Source organism: Silene latifolia, chromosome 6, assembly GCF_048544455.1.
Source record: "Silene latifolia isolate original U9 population chromosome 6, ASM4854445v1, whole genome shotgun sequence".
NCBI lineage: Eukaryota > Viridiplantae > Streptophyta > Magnoliopsida > Caryophyllales > Caryophyllaceae > Silene > Silene latifolia.
Window position 1 is genome coordinate 69467664 of NC_133531.1, and position 22242 is coordinate 69489905.

Below are 22242 nucleotides of genomic sequence, written 5' to 3' on the forward strand. Positions count from 1 at the left end.
TTCTCAGTGTTTTGTTTGGTTATTATTTCTACTTCTACTCAGTGGCGGACCGAGGGGTGCGCACAGCACCGCACGTGCGCACCCTTCGATCGCGAATTTTTTTATTTATTAAAAAACTGCTACTTTTAGATTATATACAAATAGCGTTCCATAATAAGCGTTAAGAAGCCTGTAGCGCAATGGTACAAGGGTTTGGCTGTGACTCTGATGATCCCGTGTTCAACCCCCCTTCAGCGCACTTTTTATTTTTTATAAAAAAAAACGCTTAAACCGACTAATAGATATCCCCTTTCTTATTTTTTTTTAAACACGACTTAGTCTCGACTCTCGACAGTGAACTCTTCCCTTCAAATCACCGTCTGAGTTCTGACCCGCCACCGCTATTGACCACCGTGCCTGCCAAGTGCCACTGCCGGCCACCGCACACCTCTAATTTAGTGTAAGTTATTCAATCTTTAATCTTCTTTACTTTAATTTTCAAAACCCTAATCCTCTTTTCCTAATTTTGTTATTTAGGTTTTAGTTAGAAAAGAATTAATTATATGAAATTATGGATGTTTGTACTTTTATTTTGATTGTTTGGGCTCTATTTGGACTCTTGATTGTGAATTGTGAATTTCGATTTTTGATTATTTTACTTAGTTGTTTTTTCAATTAACTTAATTGTTTATTCATGAAATAATGAAATCCTAATTAAATTATTTCAATTAAAATTGTAGATTAATGAAGAAATTTGGAAGTTTAGAATCTTTTTGGAATCCACAAAGAAGGCATATAAAGCTTTTTCTTCATCTTCTACTTTGTTGTTTTTTCAAAATAATGGACGGAGTGAACATGTTATTTACTATGTAAGACGAACTTAATCTAATATTTTCATTCAAAATAATGAACCGAGTGAAAATGTTGTTTTCAGAACATGAAATCTCGTTGGATGGCTTTAAATATTTATTATTTGTGATTTTTTGTAGCATGTTGTTTACTATGTAAGACGAACTTTAACATTTACCCATTTAGTTACATTGTTAAAAAAAAAATTTCAATTGTGCACCCCCATTGCAAAAGCTCTGGGTCCGCCACTGCTTCTACTCCGTTCCTGTAGGTAAGTAGTTTATCACTTGGGACAGAGGATCCTCATTGGTTGTTTATTACAACTGATATACATTTTTTTCCCGCTGGATTATACAGAAAAGCTGAATCCTGATTAGCTTGAACAAAATTACAAACCTCAGTAAGAGCAATATTTACAGCCTACCGTACATTGATAGTAAATCCCGCAATTTTGAGGCCTCCGCCTCCAAACTTCCAAAACTGGCAGAAGCAGGTAATCTCCAGCTCCAGTTTCCAAACTGTATGACATTTAAGAATTAGAAGAAATCCCACACCAAAGGGAAGAGGAGCTACATATTTATCTTGACAGTTATATCTAGAAAAGTTGGTATTGAAGATTTTATAGTAGAAACAAAATGATAGAAGTAGAAGAACTCCAAACAGCAGCCAATCACATGCACAATGCGGTCTTTTACAAAATATATCCATTGTTTTTTTTCCCCTAAGGTTAGAAAGAGAAGCCAGAAACTAAGAAATGCTCTCTTTTACACCACAAACAGATCCTCAGCCACAATCCATCCAGAGATGGTACGAGTATGATCAGCAATTTAGTATCCCTTGCAGTATTAATTATTTGCAATCAGTGAAATTTACAGTTTAGACTGATATGCCACTCATCAACAAAGAAACTACTAAAACCCACGTTATGTGTGAGACTTGTGAATTCCTATGGAGTTCCCAACTCCTCCGTCATGCAAAAATGGAGCCAAACAAACCACCCTACAAAAATGCAATTCATTGGATTTTAGAGTACCCGTGAATTCAAGGAGCAACCAAACGCTGCCTTAGTTTTCTTTCCATCTAAAACCCTCCAAATTAAGCGGAATATGGAACATTTCCTATCGCTAACTCCCCCATTTCCCTCCAAATTTCATGAATTTTACCAAACAAACGTGGGAAAGTGGCTTCATTCGTTTCACTAGAAACGTCTGAATAACAACAAAATTTCTTTCAAAAGAAAATCTAGATGTGCCATTTCACATCACACAGACGACAACATTTACCTTCACGAACTTATTACTAAAAATAAACCTAAGCCTTACATTAACCTAGTGAGAAACAATGGGTAAATTAATAGACTAACACTAATAATCCACATCCTATACAGAAAAGCAAAACTACCTGAGTAGCTGGAATGTTCATTCTGGCAGAATTTCCAAGTCGAAGAACGTCTTGCATTGGTATAATTACTGTTTTAGCTACTGAAGATATTGCACTTTTGATAAGGTCCCATGAGATATCAGTTCCATCATTGAGGGAAAGATATCTTAGCACCTGTACAAATATCAGTGTGGAAGTAATGCTCGGGCACACAGAAAAGAAAAAAGCAAAATTTATACTCTCCAATGCATACTTATAAAACACTTCAGCAAAAAAGAAATCATACATGAGATTTCTCCTCCTGCTTCAAATTGTCCCACCAGCCTTGAACCTACAGAAAATAACCAAATATCCAATAAATCGGAAAGCTGAAGTCAAACACAGATTAATCATCAACTGAATTTTTCTCCCAAACTTACAAATCCCAAAATCACCTTCTGTAATCTATAACGCAACCAAATAATGAAATATACTACTAATATTGAAATTTCATGCTATGTAGCTGTATATTTAGCAGACATTTACCGTGTCATTATCATGAGTTCCTGTGTATACTACTTGATTATTTTCATGATTATGCGGCAGATGCGGGTTGTCTGCATCACTTCCAAAGCCTGAATCAAAATGCATCAACTTAATGAAGTATTATTTTGGTAATTATGAAAAACTTGAAATAGGGCCATAGGGACGTGAGGAGAATTGAGGGAAGGGGAGAAGCCAGAGGTTTTTTAAAATATCAATACCAAATTGCAGGACAGCCATCCCAGGTGCCCCAATAGATTTCCTTAACTGAACTACATCCTCAGTGATCACACCCTATAATATAATACATTAAAAGGTCAAAAGCTGCCACAACAATGGATGGTTAAATAGTAACTCAAATGATAAGAGAAAAGCACGCTATCATCAGGGCATAAAAAATTAACAATACACCATACAAAACAGAATCATACAAGGTCTTCGGCAATTATGTCAATCTTCCCAACAGCCCCAAAGATAGCATCGAACAATGACTTCCCAGGACCAGCCTACTGTCATCAAATAACATTGCAGGTAAGCAACGAAAACTTAAAAAAGACAGTACTTGATTGAGTAAAGTAAGGAAACTGACCTTCCATTTCCCTACCATTGCAGTGTTTGCCTCTGTATATCAACAGTACCTCCATTATAGCACTTGTGGAAAGTATCACTAAATTTTAGCAAATCAGTGATAAAATGTCAAAGGTTCATACCTGATGGAACAGCCCAAAAGCCAGCTAATCCTCGAAAATGGTCAATTCTGAAATCATCGTACAGATCTACTGCTCGTCGAATTCGGCGTACCCACCAAGAAAATTGATCTTTCTCCATAGCCTTCCAATCGTATAAAGGGCTTTACATTTAAGAATAAAGAAAGCTTATTGGCACGACGACTCAACTCGAGCATAATAAAGGGGAGTTTCAGCAAAATGATTGAGAAAATTGAGATGCAGGTTCCTAGAGACGAGATCAGGTGAGCAACGAAGTAAAAGTAGCATTCACAATATTTTTTACATTCCACAGTCTGGAAAAAAAATACTCCCTCCATTCAAATCCAATTGCCCCATTTACTTCTGAGTAGTCTGCAAGACGCAACTTTGACTATATTTTTCTCCACCGACGAGTTACTAATTTTTGTTGAAAAGTCACAAACCTGTTCCACAGTTGACCGGTTTCACTGAAAGCATCAGGTGGAACGCCGCTAACTAAAAGAGGAAAACCCTTCCTGTTCTGCAACATGTATAGACATCAGTAGCAAATCCTCAAAGGTCGAAAAATCAAGAGAAACGAGTTATCAATATAAGTTGTTAAGCACACGAACACGTACCAGCAAAAACAATTTCCTGTTAGCCCAAACATCTGCACTATGATAGCCCACATAAATTGGCATATCCCCCATTATCTTTATACCCTTTACTCGTGCATAATTCTGAATTTTCTTCCATTGCCTTTGGAATAGAAACTGCTCAGCAATGAATATATCAATCTGTCCAACTCAATGGGTAAGTACATCATCAACCAATGATTAATCAGAGGGATGCAATCTCCCAAAGCAGCTTAAAGCTAGTTCAGCTTACAAAGTCTTTCTTGGTCTGGTAAATTTTCTCCAGTGCTGAGAGATGGCGGTTTTTTAGGGGTTCAGGCCAGTCATACCAACTGAACGTATTGCAGACACTGTCGATCGCAGCAAAGTATGCTGCATCCTCAAGCCAGCCTGCATGATTGTGACAAGACTGAAGGATATATAGATTTTTGCAATGTTGCTAATAATCATGGAGTTTAGCCTCAAGCATCTAAAGAAAGTCTCCCCTAAGCACAACAATTCATAAATCATTTACTATTGAATTAGGGAGCATGGGAGCATATTTGAAATTTTACTTTTTGACGAAAAATATGACTGCAACATCTGAGTCACACAGTATATGAAAATTGTCGACTGAAAAAATTAATGTCTCTCAATATGTTGATTACTGAAATAAGTCAATCATGAGCTTTGCTTTGGCTCAAGCCTCCTGGTTCAGAATCTTCAAAAAAGCGATGTACTAGTATACTACATGAGCTCATGGCTTAGACAGAGATTATGTGCTTACAAACTTAACGAGAATCATAAGAAATGAAAACCAGACATCAGAAACTCACTTGATATACTGGGATCTTTTCGGAAATTTTGAAGCTGATTTTTTAGCTCCCCTTCACTCATTATGAGTCGTTCTGCTGCCTACCAAAAGTTAAACAGGAACAATTAACACAAACTGACACCCACAAGACGTACCTTTGGAGATAGGGCTAGGATATGTGTAATGGCATTTGTTGCATAAGATCCTAAAATTAAGTCCTGCGACCAGCTTTCCTTTAACTTTCAAGAGGAAAAAGTTCTGAATCATGATATAGGCAATAATTTTGAATAATGCCCACTGGCCAGTGGCCACCTTATCAGTTATTGGTCACCATAACTCAAAGGGCATGACTGGGGAATTTAAATTTTGATTCATACTAATACATAATTAAAATTGTGGTGGTGGTTAAATCGTGTAAGTCTTATAAGTTTCTGACTTGGGGAAAAATTCACTCTTAACCATTCATTTGAGCAAACTTCACTCTCGTCATAAAGAACAATGTAAATCTCCAACCTTTGCAACCAAGTGATCTTTTATCTCAGCCACAGCAGCAAAATTGACTCGCTCTGCATCACTAGAAAAGAGGGGAAAAAAATAGTATGACTATATGAAAGAACACAAACATAGCATCATCTAGAAAAAATAGTTTTTGTGGGGATGTTGCGAAAATGAGCAGAGCAACGAGGCATACATAGGCTTAGGAAGTTCATCTTCTGTCAACAGTCCATCCTTCACCAGTTCTTCAAGAGAAATGAGAAGTGTGTTTCCGCAATTGGCATCCTGATTTCAAAACAAAATCATTCACATTCCTGTAATGGTCCTTTGTTTTCATTTTATTTTATGATTGACGGTCATTGAACTGATTTAAACATATCTACCATTCTTCACAGTGACCAATTAATATCTCCATGTTTATAAATGTGACTACTTGAGCACTATCTACACAACTTCAGACTCCTATAAGAGCTTCTTGCACTTCACAAAGTAAGAGAGAATTTTTCAACAAATTCTTTGCATCACCTCCTCATGTAGCTAACAATTCACCATGAACTCTCAAAATGACTACGAAGCACGAACCGTAACAACTACCTTGACAGAGTGAAAATTACGGGAACTCAAGTTCTATATATATATATATATTTATATATATATATATATATATATATATATATATATATATATATATATATATATATATATGTTTAACACAGTAAGCCAAAGCCATCATATCTACTACCACTAGTCCATATATAGAGCAAGTGTTAGTAAATACACTTATTGTCTAGATACGGCGTGCTAAAGATTTTGGGGGGAGGCCAACCAGTGGCGGAGAGAGGGGGCTAGGGCTCAACCTCACTTCCAACTTCCAAGCAAGGAAGATAAAAAATATATTTAAAATTTCCGATTCTTTTTCAAGTTACCCCCTCACTAACTTGCCCCTATAAAATTTCAATCTATGCTCCGACTCCCTCCCCTTAACTTGGGAACTCAATATACGGAATATGAATTCCTAGTGACGGAGACAAAAATCCTATAAACAACAGGTGGCATGTTGGAATTCTCTCTCCCTTGTATTGTACGCGTACTGTATTGGCGTTACTACTCATCTACAATATAACCGACTAAACCAAGTTTTGGGCGTATGAAAAAAGAGAAAGACCTGGCCGGAGTAGGGAGAGCCTTCTTCATTAGCTTTCCTTCCTGGTGGAACCAATGGTAGTACCTTCATTTATTCACATCAACAATTCAGTAAGTGCACCTCAATCATAACCTAAACCTCCAATTACACTAATCATATACTCTTTCCATCCTGATCGTATGTTTAACTTTGCTGTGACGATCAATTTAGTCGTTAAAAATAATCTCAAAATACAAAGGTAAACAAATTCAAGACTTGTTAATACAAGTAAAAAAAAAATAGAGAGAGATGTGCCTGCCAAAGAGAGCAACCAGAGGAGTGAAGCCAGTCGACGAAGTGAAAAGCATGCTCTCCAAAATCGCCGATACCGTGAGGTCCTGGCAACGACGTCGGATGGAGCAAAATACCCGCTCTCCGGCGGTCGGAAGCCTCGCAGGTCGGAAAATATTCGGCGTAATTTTCCGGCAAATCTTCGCCGACGCCAACATCAGCGACGGAGATTGTTTGAGCAGTGGCGGATGTGAGGAAGTTTGAGCGGAATGCGGTGACGTTGGCAGTGGTGGTTGAGAGGAGGTGAGGGAGTTTGGGAATGGAATATGAGGAAGAAGAGGAGAGAAGGAGGGAGAGAGAAGGAAGTGGGAGGGACGCCATTGTTGATGTCTCGAAGAGCTCAACCAAGGAGAAAAAGGATTGAGTCACTGCACACTGTAGGAGTCTGAGTAATTGAGGAGCAAGTGGAATGTGGCCCCGCAGTTGATGCTTTTGACGGTGATATTGGCCTATTGGGTATCCACATCTACATTTCTATATGAGGGCATATTTTAACGTTCAAGGCAATCATAAATTTGTTTTTTTTTTCCTCTAAATGTTTTCAAGTTAGTACTCTTCGCCTATAATGTATTGGAGTTCGATTCGGCAATTTTGAATTTGGTGATGGTATATATACCATCGATAAATTATGATACTAATATTTAAATTTTAGGTCGGTCTAATTTTGAATCGGTATTGCTTTTTCACATACGGCTTTTACTCTTTCATATACATTTTTCCCATAATATTTCCAATCACTACCCTCCCCTCAACTAAAAAACCTTGATTTTATTCTCTCTTACTCCTAAAACCTAATTAAATTTCACTCAAATTCTTCAAATTATAGATCTTAATTCTTGTATCGAACAAATAATCATCTCCATTGATTAAACAATTACATTAATTTGTTATTTATTACACGAAATTGCATTTTGCGTGAAAAATGAATTTGTCGAAGCTTTAGTGCGGCAATACACAAGTTGAATTTGTCGAAGCTTAGCGTTTCATTGTAGTGAATCAAATTGTCATTGTCATTCAAGACTTGATTGTCTTTTGCTTTATTTATTTTTCCAATTAATTATAAATTATTTCATTCATAGGAGAACATGGATTGACTTGGGCTCACAGCTATAGTCGTTGGTTGGGGGGAAAACGGCTAAAGTATGTGGTCGGCCTCTGGTAGATGGGTCGCTGGTGGGTAGGCCATTGGTGATAAGGGTGGTTGGTGGTGGTCAGGTAGGGGAATGAAGGTGGTGACAGTGGCGGAGAAGGGGCGATTGGTTTTTTATTTATTACTCCGTATTATTGATGGATAGTATGGGACATGAGGGATGAGAGAAAATTGCAAATAAAAGGGATAAAAAGGTAATTTCTGTATGTGAAAGAGTAAAATCCGTATGTGAAAGAGCAATACCCATTTTGAATTGAGGAGAGTTCAAATAAATGGATTTCTGCTCAAGCTTATCATTATTTAGCCAAATCTGATGCTTTGGGGGTACGAAAGGGTTTTTGGGCAGTAGGGCTGGGTTTTCAAAGCAAGAGGGTCCTCGACAGGTAGAAGAGGGAAGAAATTGATGTAGGGTAGAGTTACCGACGACAATACCAAAGACAGTTGTTATGGTGGTTAATGGTCGTGGTTTTATCAGGTGGAGTTTCGTGTATGATGGTTTTATCTCATTCCTTAAATATCTAAACCAAATACATTAAGGAAACACACTATCCCGCTATATAATTAAATTTAGACAATACTAAATACAATACCCCAACAACAACAACAACAACATCAGAGCCTTAATCCCAAAATGATTTGGGGTCGGCTGACATGAATCATCCTTTCGAACCGTCCATGGGTGAACGCACGCCTCAAAATGCGAATAAAAAAAAGGGGGAAATGAAAAACAAAAAGGAAGAACGAAAATGTAATGGAAAGTCAAGGTAAACTTAGGGGTTTTAAAATCGAATTCCGGATTTCTTTTATAAAAACTTAAAATTTAAATCGAGAGAAAAGATTAAAACGATTTTTAAAAACCGAAATAGAATTAAGGATCCGGAATGAACCAAGTAAAATCTATAAGAAAGTGGTTGGTAAAAAAGTGTAATAAATGAGAGAAGAATAAATAATTTAATTTCTTTAAATTAAATAAAAAAAAACACTAAATATGTCAAAAAAACATCAAATACTAAAAATCCACATGTATCCTTTCCCTCCATTGTGCCCTCTCCGTCACCATACTCTCCTCAAGCCCCAGAAATCTCATATCGTGCTCTATCACTCTCAACCATGTCTGTCTCGGTCTTCCTCTACCTCTAAGGACCTTTTCTGTTCTCCAAGTCTCCGGCCTCCTAACTGGTGCGTCCATAGGTCTCCTTCTCACATGGCCAAACCATCTTAGTCAGTTTTCCATCATCTTGTCCTCTATTGGTGCCACTTTTACCTTTTCCTTAATCACCTCATTCCTTAACCGATCTTTCCTTGTATGTCCGATTGTCCGCACATCCACCTCAACATGCGCATCTCCACCACACTCATCTTTTGAATGTGACAATGTTTCACGGCCCAACACTCGGAATCGTAAAGTAAGGCAGACCTAATTGTCGTGCGATAAAATTTTCCCTTTAATCTTTGGGACATATCTTTATCGCATAGAAACCCTGAAACACTCTTCCATTTTAACCATCCCGCGCGCTTTAATTCTAAATACAATACCCCACTAACAATTAAATTTGAACCATACAAATACAGTAACCACCATATAACAGTAACCACCATATAATTAAATTTTTCTTTTTCTTTCATTTTCCCTTTTTGATTTCACATCCTTACCTTTTGCCAATCAAACACCGTCTTAAAGAATTATAAACAAAGGGTTTTATATTACTGCCGACCAAAGGAACTCCATGAAACTATTCAATATAGAACATTTCATAAAATATTATAATAATATTTAATTAAGTTATTTTATGGATATTAAGTTCATCCATTATGTGGTGGGATTTACCTAGAAATTTGTTCCCACTATTATCTCTCATAACTTACCACTCACAATTTTCAAGATTCTAAAAAAAGGGAACATATTTATTCTGATTAAGGTTGACCAAGCCCACCTCATTAAGAAACTACACCATCTAAACTGTGAGCTTGAATGTTTAGAAATCGATCAGATCTGGGGATTTAGAAATCGGGTTATTCATTAAGACGGATCAATTCTTTCAAGCAATAATGGTTGGAGGTAACTAATTGATCTCTTCTATCACTTTCGCATTTAGTTTATACTGTTGGAGTCGGTGTCCTCCAGTTAGTGCGGATAACGTTATTGCACGTACACTTGTACGGACAAGTGGGAGCTTGTTGGGGCTGGTGTCCTCCACAGTTAGTGCAATGACATATAAACCTCTAAAAGGATCAAAGGGTATACTTTTGTATTATTATCAGTTGGTCCACGTTTATCAATAACGGTTGGCTTGCTAGATAAGTTTGACGTTATTGTCATACTGATGGCGGTGATCAACTGGTCCCTAAAAGTCACACCTATAGGATACGTTTGAGAGATGTGACGGTATGAAAATACAGTCATGTTGATGCCTAATATGACTAAGCAGTTAGTCGGAGTTATTGACTAATAATTAGTCAAACGCGATGTTGAGATAATTATTTAATACGGATTAAATAATAATGGCTAAGATGAATTAAGCAGTTAATTCGTAAATTAAATATATACGGTTATATTTAATTAATGTATATTGAATTAATTAATTATACAATATTGTCATTGTCGGACAAGTATTAATATATCGACTGAGTCATGTTACTAGTTGATATTTTAATATCCGATGACGGATGATGATTTATAATTAAAACCCGTCATATACATTTTAGCGAAACGAGTCGGACCACGAGTTAAAATAAGGAGAAAGTGGAAAGCCCACTCTCTCCCTAATACACGGTTTGGCCGAGATGAACAAAAGGAGAGGGCTTCTCTCCTTTTGACCTAATTCATTTCATTTGCACAAAAATTAGGTTTTTGGAGCATTTCTCTCTGAAAACCTAGATCTCACATCGAAAACTCACAAAAACTCTCTCAATATTGCAAGACAATTAGAGAGTAATTTCTAGCACAAGGGGCATAGTCTCAGACGATCTTGGGTGCAACAATTAGGAGGAAATCTACGTTGATTTCTGTTCATTAGGCCGAATTGCATAAGGACCCGAGGTTGATTTTATTCTCTTATCGTTTTCTCTTGTTTTTCGTTTATGACAATTAATCACATGTTAATATTGCGTTATAGTTCTAATATTTAAGGGAATTTTACGGATATTTCCCTACAAGTGGTATCAGAGCGAGGCCACGTATATTTTTCATTGTGATTTTCATTAAACGATTTGAATCGATAATTTTTTTGCATAGAAAACCGTGCGGCCGAAAATTTTTACACGGCTGTTTTCTGTTTTTTTTTTCGTGCATTGAAAACCGTGACATGTATATACACGGCTGATCTGTTTTGTTTTTCGATTTGTTCTTTGCATATTGTTATTTTAAACGATAATCATAGCAATATGTTAAAGTATTATCAATTGTAGATTTAATTGTATATGAATTAGATCAAAATTGCAATTGGTCTTGTTTTGTTCAATCGATTTCACGATGGTTTTGGCCGCGCTGAAATTTTGAGCCGCTGAAATTTTTTTTTTTGCTGTCTTTTGCTCTCGGCAAAACCGCTGAAAAAAAAAAAAAAATTTTTTGCGTTTTTTTTTTTTTGGCCGAACTGAAAAATTTTTGTTGGAAATTTTTTTTCTCTTTTGGCCATAAAATGTACATTATACGGATGTTGTACACTCGCTTGATAGTGAAACGGTTCACTCACGTACCATTTAGTTATTTTAAAACAATTTAAAGTAACGGATTATCATGTATTAAAATTAAGTTGATAGAAGCGGTTTTGTCACATAATTTTAATCGTTAAAAGGTGGTTTGGATAAATTTAACATAATTACGGAATTATGTCACGAATAAATTTTGTTTTAGTTGATGCATTTTTATTTATCGTTACCTTTGAATGCCTTGAATGTTTTATTACGTATTTAATTTTACAAACGGTTGTAACTTAGTGTGGCCTTAGTAGAACGTGTTACCGTAATGATGGAACACGGTATTGGTTGTATTTTGAGATCTTGCATCTCCGTTTTGGATTTTTCTTTGTAATTACAAGTTTTAATTTAGAATGTAAATAGGTTTATATTTTGTAAATTTAAATTGTAATTTTGAGAAGACCAAAGATGGAGATCGGATGCTCACTCCCGCTGCATGGACCAAGATGGAACATCAAGACAAGCTTCTCGGGTCCAACGGTGGATTCCAAAGTTGTATTTTGTTTATTTTGATAGGATAGGCCACACTAGGACTTTTATTTACGTTTTGCATTTTTTTAATGTTTTCATCGTAACGATAGTTTGCATCATATTCCGCCTAAAACCAAACCACCTAATATTTGCATGAAAACTGACTCATATAGAGGTCACGCGTTAGTTTTCTATGACATACAGATGTCACACGTTTTTATAAGCCATCACCTAAATTAATTCATTCACGTAATGCTAGATTTTGTTCACTTAAAATGAATTAAAACTAAGTTGATGGGATCTTCCTCCTACAACCAAAATTGAGAATAGTCTTTATAGGTCAAACTCCAATGAATCCCTTCTTCGTCGGTAGGCATAATATGACCCCTTCTACGTCGGGTAAGTTGGAACTGATTGACCTATTTTATCTCAACACTATGGTCACTCGTACGATCCTGTGATTATGGTGGACTATAGATAGGATTTACGGAAATCTATCGACCGAGAGTTCTAACGGTAGAACTAGCTAAACAGTTGGCTTATCAATTTACGGAAATTGAGTCTTGGGATCACTTGTATAATTCTTAAGGTAGATCAATTATATAAGTGCAATGAGTCTACACGTTAAAAATAAATTTTAAATAGACTTAAATCACCACGATGAGTTGCTTATTTGGTTTTGTTTTTCCTTTCTTTTTCAGTGTAGATCACGATCAATTAAACTGCTAATAACAAAATGGTTGGCCGTATGAACGACCCAATGCCAAGTGCCACATTGGACCGTGAGTCCTGGCTTCGGATCTTCATGAATCAGATGAATCAGTCTACTCGACTGAAGAATGATGGATCAAACTTCGCGGACTGGGAGGCGGCATTACGGAATGCTGCCATTGCTGACACTACAAAAATTAGGTAATTGGCGACCATATAAGGCGACTGAGAACAGTCGCCATTAAGAATAAAGCGACTAAGGCCCGTCGCCCGCACTTCGTAGCTAGGTTTAGTCGCTTTTGGCGACAGGACTTCGTCGCCAATTTTGGCGACTGAATTTTTTTAAAGCGGGCGACAGAAACTCGTCGCCAAAATTGGCGACTGTGTTGGGTCGCCAATTTAGCGACTGTCATCAGTCGCCTTTTTTCAAGCCACGTCACCTCCAAATCTTCAGGATTGGCGACGGTTTTTGGTCGCCATTTTGGCGACTGTTTTTGGTCGCCATTTTGGCGACTGATTTCCGTCGCCAATTGCACTGTTTCCCGTCGCCAATGACCCTAAAATTAATTCATGATCGAAACTTAGCGACGGTTTCCGTCGCCAATTGCCCGAAGATCCGTCGCCAAATTTACATTTTTTTAGCCTAAAAATCGTTTTTGACCTAGCCAAATACGTAAAACCCTGCAAATAAACCAACACTTCCGCGAGAGAACACATGGGAAGCCAACACAACCAAACTTGATAAAGAAAATCATGTTCCATACACACAACTACGAGTTTTGGTCATCTAACATTATCCGGGAATAACATGTTCTCTAAAAAACTACATAACAGGGAAACTTGCTCCCGCTCCACTACCACCTCCATAATTAGGATCTCTAGGATCCTTTGGTTGCGGGCACCACCCAGTGTTGCAATTGGCAAAGAAGGAGTTCATCCGGTCCATTTCCTCCTTCATCCTCCGAATTTCTTCATCTCTCTCGGCATCCCGCCTCTCCCTCTCGGCATCCTGCCTCTCCCTGGCGGCTAATTGAGCTTGGAGCACACTTACGACACTTGGGGTATAAGGTTGTTGTTGGGAGGAAATTGACCCTCTTCTTCATGTAGGAGGGTAGAAAATCTCCTTTGCCGACCCGGCTCCATACACATCTCCTCTTTGGAACCCCTCAACAAGATCAAACCATAGCTCATTGTCATCAATTTCCGGGTTGTTCTTCCTACGGACAAGGAATTGTTCCTAAAAAATTGATAAAACATTAATGGTTAGAGGTTACTTATCTAAAAATTGATAAAACATATACTTTAAAAAGCTAAGAAATTTTTATTTTTTGACACTTACATATAACTGTTGATCTTTTTCCTTCGCGAAGATCAACTTGCCCTTGCTTGTCTTCTTTGCGTGAGTGTCAACAAAGAGATCAACAATCGTGGGTACCTTGCCCTTATTCTTCTTGGTCTTCCGGAAAAAAAAACAAGGAAATTGTTACTCAAACATGATAATTAATGAGACTAATTAAATTAGAAGACTATTAAATTAAAAGCTAAGATAAATAACTTACATCTAACACCACACGATCATGAAAAGATTGAGACCCTCCATAATGAGTAGGCTCAACTTTCGCGTCCTTATCTCCTCCTTTCCTGTTGATCTTGTTCCGGGCCGATGCTTCCTTGAACTCAGGACTGTTCCGGTACTTGGTATATTCCTCATATGACGAACCTATAATCAATAAAATAACAATTATTAATTAATATAGTTTCAAAATATGTAATGAATTTTAACTAATTACGGGTATTAAAAGAAACTAAATACCTTTCATGAAAGATGGCGCCTTCTTCCTCTTAGACACCTTATACATGTTGTCCCTTAGCCTCTTCTTGCCAATGTCATTATACCTTTGCCAAACTAGGCGCTCAAGGTCGGTTGGCCAATAGAACACACGCTACAAAAAGTAAACACATAGATGAGAAACAAATTAATAATAAGGTAATTAAAATAAATAAATTATATTTAATAATATATATTTTATAAATAGATACCCGGAAGTTGTTGAACCACATCTCCTTATCTTCATCACTAGCGTTACTCCAACAAGTAATGCCGTGTGTCATGTTCTCTTGGGTGCTATTAGTCACACCACGAACAACTGTTTGACTTCTAAACCTGAAATCAAACATGTTAAAAACATAATTATATAGGAAAAAAATAATGTATAATTAACATATGTCTAAAAAAAGTCATTTATTACTAAATAAAAAATTACAAACTAGAATGAATAAAAAATTTCCAAAGACCATTCGGATCAAGGATCATCCGCATGTCGCATATGTCGGGGTATAGCAACCTCCTCCTCCTCCTCCTCACTCACCTCCGTAGTAGAACGGTCAACGTCCTCCTCCCGCTCTCCGGGAGCTACTACCTCCCTCACTATAGCCTCCGTGCCGCCTACCTCCTCCACGAGCCATGTGTACTACAATTGAATAAAAAGTGTTAGCAAATATTACAGGATAATTATTATAAGATACAAAAAAATAAAACCTAATAAAAGGTATAAAAGAAAAATAAAACGCTAATAATTGTTTCCAAATTTTGATATGTATACTTTCAATACCTTCTCTTACTCATCATCATCATCATCCTCATCTTCTTCTTCTTCTTCTTCTTCTTCTTCTTCTTCTTCTTCTTCTTCTTCTTCTTCTTCTTCTTCTTCTTCTTCTTCTTCTTCTTCTTCTTCTTCTTCTTCTTCTTCTTCTTCTTCTCTTCCTCCTCCTCTTCTTCTTCTTCCCCCTCTTCTATCCCATCCCTCTCCTTATCATTCTCTTCTTCTTCCTCTTCTAACTCCTCATCCGCTTCTATCTCATTTGCATAAATAATTTCATCATGATCAATGGGGACAAAATCGTTTTTCGATACAACCTCTTCTTGGAAAAAAGATGTATCAACTTCGATCGTGCCTTTGTTTTAAAAACGCCCACCATTGCTTTTGTTGTCTATCATTACTTGTGCTCGGAAGAGATGCAAAATAAACTTGATGAGCTTGTTGTGCAAGTATAAATGGGTCATATTGAGAGTAGGTTCGAGTATGATTCACTTCCACGAGTTTGTAACGATCATGGACTCTCGTTCCACCTACGGAATTATCCCTCCATTGAATCTTGAATAAGACGGTTTTATAACTCCGATCCCGGCCATTGTAGCACAACTCAAAGATATCCTCTAATATGCCATAATATTCATTGCCATCAAGAGAAGAAATAGTAACGCCGTAGTTGCATTTAGCCTTACTTTTGCCATAGTCAAATGTTTGAAACTTAAACCCATTAATTGAATATCGATTCCACGTCACAACCTTTCGAGAAGGACCCAAAGCCAAGCTTCTTATCACATCATCTTGAATATTTAGCTTACATACATGCTTCCGAAACCAGCCGGAAATTGATCCTCATGCTTATGCCAAACATCCTCTCTGTTCACATTTGGGTGTTCTTTAATGAAATCTATCACAAATTGAGCTTCATATGGCTCTAAAACCTCACAATTAGATAGCACATAAAGGTGGGCACGGTTATACTCCTTGTCATCCAGAAATCTTGTTCCCCAACTGATGAACACCCTATTTCATCCCGCATTTGGAAACACTTGGGTATACTTGTGTCTAGTTCATCCGCTTCATCAATATTCAAGTATTTTGCTTTGGTCTCAATATGTTTTTCAAAATAAAGAGAGCAAAAATTGGCAATCTCTTCCGTTAGGTAGGCATTGCATATAGAACCTTCCACACGAGCTTTATTACCAATTTTTTTCTTCACATGATTAAGAAACCTTTCGAAAGGATACATCCACCTATATTGGACGGGTCCACCAACTTTAGCTTCATATGGCAAATGGATAGGTAGATGCTCCATCGAATTGAAAAAAGAAGGCGGAAATATCATCTCAAGTTTACACAAAATTTCTGGTATTTGGTCTTCTAAACGACTCATGTCCTCAACTGATATCGTGGAGGAACATAAATCTCTAAAAAATTGACTTATTTCTCAGAATCGCATTCCAAACTCGTAGTCGGGAGTAAATTTTTAAAAGCCACGGGTAATAAGCGCTCCATGAAAACATGACAATCATGACTTTTCAACCCTTTCAAGTTCAGTTCCTTCAAATCAACACAACGGCTCAAATCGGATGCATATCCATCGGGAAACTTCAAGTTTCCTATCCAATCGCACAATACCTTTCTTTGAGCTTTGTCAAGAGTAAATATGGCTTTTGGTTTAGCCCCATCCTTACGAATATGAAGTTTAGGACGATCACAAATTTTCTTCAATTCTATTCTTGAATTAATATCATCACGTGTCTTTCCTTTTACATCCATAATCGTATGAATAAGTAACTCAAAGAAGTTCTTCTCTATGTGCATCACATCCAAATTGTGTCTGATCAACATTGTTTTCCAAAGAGGGAAGCTCCCAAAAAATACTTCTTTTAAACCAACCATTTTTTTCTTTTTTCAACTCTTTAAACTCTTCTTCAGTCCCATCGACAGTTGATGGCAAATCACGTCATGACCTCCCATATCTCATCCCCTTGAGTCGAACCGAGAGCATTGTCACGCACCTCCTTACCTTTTAAGAAAGATTTCTTGTTCTCTCTATGAATATGTCCATCCGGTAAGAAACATCTATGACAATCAAACCAACTAATTTTTTTGGAATTAGGAAGATAAAATGCTTTACTCCTATCCATGCAATAAGGACATGCCTTTCGCCCAGCGGTTGCCCATCCTGATAGCATACCATATGCGGGAAAATCATTTATAGTCCATAACAATGAAGCTCTTAGTTGGAAAATTTGCTTCTTCGACACATCAAATGTTTCTACACCAACTTCCCACAAATACTTCAGTTCCTCCACCAACGGTTGTAAATAAACATCCAGATGGTTTTTTGGGTTATCAGGACCGGGAATAAGTAAAGAGAGGAAAATAAATTGTCTTTTCAGACAAAGCCAATGAGGTAAGTTGTACGGCGTGGTCATTACGGGCCAACACGAGTAGTTTATACCAAACTGACCAAAAGAGTCAAACCCATCCGTACACAAGCCAAGTCTCACATTGCGAGGTTCCTCGGCAAAATCGGGATATAACCTATCAAAACGCTTCCACTCCTCCCTGTCAATCGGATGACACATCTTTCCTGGTGTACGAGGATTTTCTTTGTGCCATCTCATTAGGTTGGCAAGATTTTTCGTGGCATACATTCTTTGAAGTCTAGGAGCTAATGGAAAATAAATTAATGTGTTTTCTGATATTGGTTTCTTTCTCTTTCCACTCCTTTTATTACCCTTCTTCCCCTTCAAAACAATATTTCCTTCACTTGTCTCATATCTATCCCTTTGACATTTCTTACATTTGTCAAGCAAAGCATCATCTTTCCAAAAAAGCATACATCCTTTAGGACATGCATCAATCTTTTCATGTGGAAGTTGAAGACCTTTGACCACTTTCTTGGTATTATAGAAATTTCGGGTCATAACATTATTATCGGGTATAACATCCTCAACCAACGTAGCAATACTATCAACGGCTTTAAATGACATATTATACTCACATTTTAAAGAAACTATCCTGGATGCAACTTGTAACAATGTCATTCTACTCCCCTCATATAAGGTTTTTTCGGAAGCACTTAGCATGTCAAAAAAGGCTTTTGCTCTTGGGTTTGGTTGTTCTTCATCAATCATTGGTACACGGTCGTCATTAATGAAATCATTAGACTAAAAGGCATCAAGTACCATTTCTCTATATGGGTTCTCATTTTGTTGGATTTGAGGCTCTTCGGGATAATATTTTTCTCCATAGGAGATCCAATTGTAGTAGTTTGGAAAAAAACCATTTGTAACAAGATGCTCTTCTACTTCAATGTCAAATAAATATTTTAAGTTTTTACATTTAGTACAAGGACACCTAAGTTTATGTTGTTCCAAATCATATGAATCTTGACATCTAGCAAATTTAATAAATCCACGAACTCCCTTTACAAATCTAGCGATAGGACGTTTCTTCTTATCTACTCTTTCTTCGTACATCCAGCTACGTTCATATCTCTTCATTTTAATCTATAAGCAATATATAGCAAACTAACCATTTTAAATAATAATATTTAATTTCAACAAAAAAAGCAATGGTTATCTCATCCTCCATTTTATGCTAATTTCAAGATTTCAATTGGGTCCTTATCACTCCAACCTAAACCCATCAATTTACGTTTCAAGTCACTAGCAAACATACATTTGTGAATTATTAATGAGAAAAAAATTCGCAAAGAATTCCCCTTAGTTCTCCAAATACACAATGTGGAAAAGATACATATTCCACATATGTATTCAGAGAACATTGGAGAAAATTGCAACCAAATTCTTTTCTCATTAATAAAATCACAACTATGTGTTTACTACCTAAGTGACTTGAACGTACAAAGATGATCCCAAAATGGGGACTATTCAAGAATTGCTCCTAATGAGTAATTCTTGAACGGGTACTAGGTCATTATATATTAAACAAGTTGTCAAAATTATAAGGCAGATTTATACAATCCCCTAATCAAATGACATTACTAATTTAACAAATTTATACATCATGCTCATTCTAACTTAATTTCGTTAATTATAAGGCAAATTTATACAATCCTAACATTATACTACCTTCATAAAACTATACTACCTTCAACAATACTACTTCAATATTACTAAAACTAAGTTACTACCTTCAATAATACTAATATTATCAAGATAACCTTCAATTACATCCCCTAATCAAATCACATTACTAATTTAACAAAAACCCCAATTTCTAACCCTAACTCAAATTAATTAACAAAAATGCTAATTAAATTACAACTACATACATTAATAAGCATCACTAATGTATAAATTACAACTAGATACTAAATAAGCATCACAACTTAAACAAAATATGAAGGATTGAAGTAATTAAATCAATTTGAGTCGAAAACAAACCTTTATTAAAAAGAAAAACAAAGGGTCGGTAGTGATGTGGTGTGCGGATGGCGGCGGCGAGTGGTGGCGTCCGGTGGTCGTTGTAGTTGGTGGTGGCGTCGGGTCGTCGGGTTTCATGGCGATTTTTTTTTTTGGTTGATGATAGAATGAATGAGGGACGGGGTGAAGAAACTGGCAAAAAAAAATTAATAGGCTATTAGCGACCGTTTTTGGTCGCCAAATTGGCGACGGGTATTGGTCGCCAAATTTGGCGACTGTTTGGCCCTTGGATTTCATACGGATTTTTGGATAAAAAGCTATAGTCGCCAAATTGGCGACGGGTATTGGTCGCCCGAGTTTTTTTTTCTGTCGCCAAATTGGCGACTGTAGCATGTCTGTCGCCTTTGTCTTGTTTTCTTGTAGTGTGACGGGAAGCTCAGATATCTGACTGAGCCCATCCCGCCAAACCCAGGCCCCACGGCTGGAGCTAACGAGATCGCCACGTATAGCGATTTCGTCATGGAAGCGGGTGCGATAAAGAACGTACTCATTTTTGCAATGGAATCCAATTTGCAGAAACACTTCATAGCCGAAGGTGCAAACAAGATTTTCACCACGCTCACTAAGGAATTCTCGAAAGTACCGAGAATCGTGACCTATGAGCATACCTGTCGCTTCTTTGAGGCGAAACTCCAGAAGGGCCAACCGGTTAGCCCACACATTCTCAGCATGATTGAGAATGTCGAGAAACTGGAGGCGCTTGATTGTAAAATCAGCGAGAACATTGTGATTGACCGCATGCTTCATTCACTCCACGATGGTTTTGCGCTCTTTAGAGCCAATTACTATATGAATGATTTGAAGAAAAGTCCTCATGCACTACACTCCCTTCTCATACAGACTGAGAAGGACATGAAGTTTAGTGGGAGCCTGAAACAGGATGTTCTCGTTGTGTCAAACAAGGCCAAGGGTAAGGGCAAAGCTCATGCAGACCTAGCAGTAGGCAAGCCGAAGTTTAAGAAGTCGGGATCAGGTAAGAGTGGGCCTGGTGAGTCGAGCACCTCATCAGGCGCGACAAAGAGCAAGACCGGTAACATGGAATGCCACCATTGCCACAAGACTGGGCATTGGAGGCGTACATGTCCTGTATACCATGAGGAAATAAAAGCAGGTCGCGTTACTCCTGTTGGTATGTCTTCTTCTTCTTCTACTTTTATTCATAAGATTGAGATTAACCACGCAAGTTACGGAACTTGGGTACTAGATACTGGTTGTGGTTCTCATCTGTGTAATCATGTGCAGGGGTTCCGAAACATCGAACCCCTCGTAAAGGGTGAGGTGGACCTGCGTGTCGGGAATGGAGCACGAGTGGCTGCCGTCTCGAGGGGAACATATGTGATCCAGCTTCCTAGCGGATTTGAGTTATTTTTATATAACTGCTATTATGTACCCAGTCTTTCTAAAAACATTATTTCAGTTTCTGCACTTGACAAACTTGGTTTTTCATTTGTAATAGAGAATAATAGCTGCATTTTTTCATTACACGATATGATTTATGGCAAGGTGATGCGTGTCTTTTATATGATGTTTTTCATCCCATTTTACACGCATTTCAGAGCTCATTCATGTAGTTTATGCTGCATTTCTCCCTATTTCCGTCTACTTCCGTATTTTTGTACATTATTGCAGAAATGTGAAGAATCCAGCGGAAATCGAGCTAAATCCGTCCCCGAGTATCCTGCATTGCATGTGACGAAAAGTATTTGCTTAAGGAACGGGCTTGGCGCGCATTTCAAGGCCCAAAAGAGAAATCCACGAGTTTATAGAAGTCAAGTAGCAACTCAAGCAGTCGATCGACCACCTCCTCTAGTCGATCGACCAACTATCGGGTTACAGAAGCTACTGTTCAATGCTATCCCAGTCGATCGACCACCTACCTTAGTCGATCGACCACCTCTTGTTCCCACGTGAATTAAAAGACCGAGGAACTTGAAGCCCATTAAGTTTAGGTTTTGGAATAATTGTTACATATATTTTCTATATAACGTAACTGAGAATACCTAGTTTAGGATCAAGCTTTATTATCAGAATTTTACATTAAGTTTTAGTTTACTAATTAGGGTTTGGGATATTAATTTGCATTGGATTTCCGTTGTGCTTTCAATCACTCCGTTAAATTCCTTCTGCGAAATTCGGTATTCCTTATGTTCTAATTTCCAGATTATTACTTATTTTCGTCATTAGTATAGAATTGCTAGTTAATTCCCGCAGCCAATTTATTGTTTATGTTAATTATTCTTTTTGTCGTTTCAAGCATGAATCCGTCAGTTAATTTCATCATTAAAGTTATTGTTTTTACCCTTAGCATGAGTAGTTAAATAGATTGTGCTAGGATGTAGGCGAGTTTTAG

The 22242-nt window shown here is 37.3% G+C and overlaps 2 protein-coding genes across 2 annotated transcripts; both read right to left on the reverse strand.

Annotated features, from left to right (window-relative positions):
- Positions 1–1115: 1115 nt before the first annotated feature.
- Positions 1116–7282, reverse strand: LOC141586865 (4-alpha-glucanotransferase, chloroplastic/amyloplastic-like). Its single transcript, XM_074408264.1, has 16 exons — positions 6778–7282; positions 6505–6567; positions 5536–5624; positions 5358–5418; positions 4867–4945; positions 4305–4441; positions 4055–4213; positions 3881–3957; positions 3441–3580; positions 3320–3351; positions 3162–3236; positions 2952–3024; positions 2734–2822; positions 2495–2539; positions 2230–2382; positions 1116–1346 (listed from the first exon to the last, which is right to left on the reverse strand). The coding sequence occupies exons 1-16, from the start codon at positions 7132–7134 to the stop codon at positions 1242–1244; spliced, it is 1734 nt and encodes a 577-aa protein (XP_074264365.1). The 5' UTR covers positions 7135–7282; the 3' UTR covers positions 1116–1241.
- Positions 7283–13568: 6286 nt separating this feature from the next.
- On the reverse strand, positions 13569–14974 carry LOC141658780 (uncharacterized). Its single transcript, XM_074465610.1, has 5 exons — positions 14882–14974; positions 14655–14784; positions 14401–14561; positions 14181–14297; positions 13569–14078 (listed from the first exon to the last, which is right to left on the reverse strand). Exons 1-5 carry the CDS (start codon positions 14951–14953, stop codon positions 13941–13943), a joined length of 618 nt encoding a protein of 205 aa, XP_074321711.1. The 5' UTR covers positions 14954–14974; the 3' UTR covers positions 13569–13940.
- Between the last annotated feature and the right edge of the window lie 7268 nt (positions 14975–22242).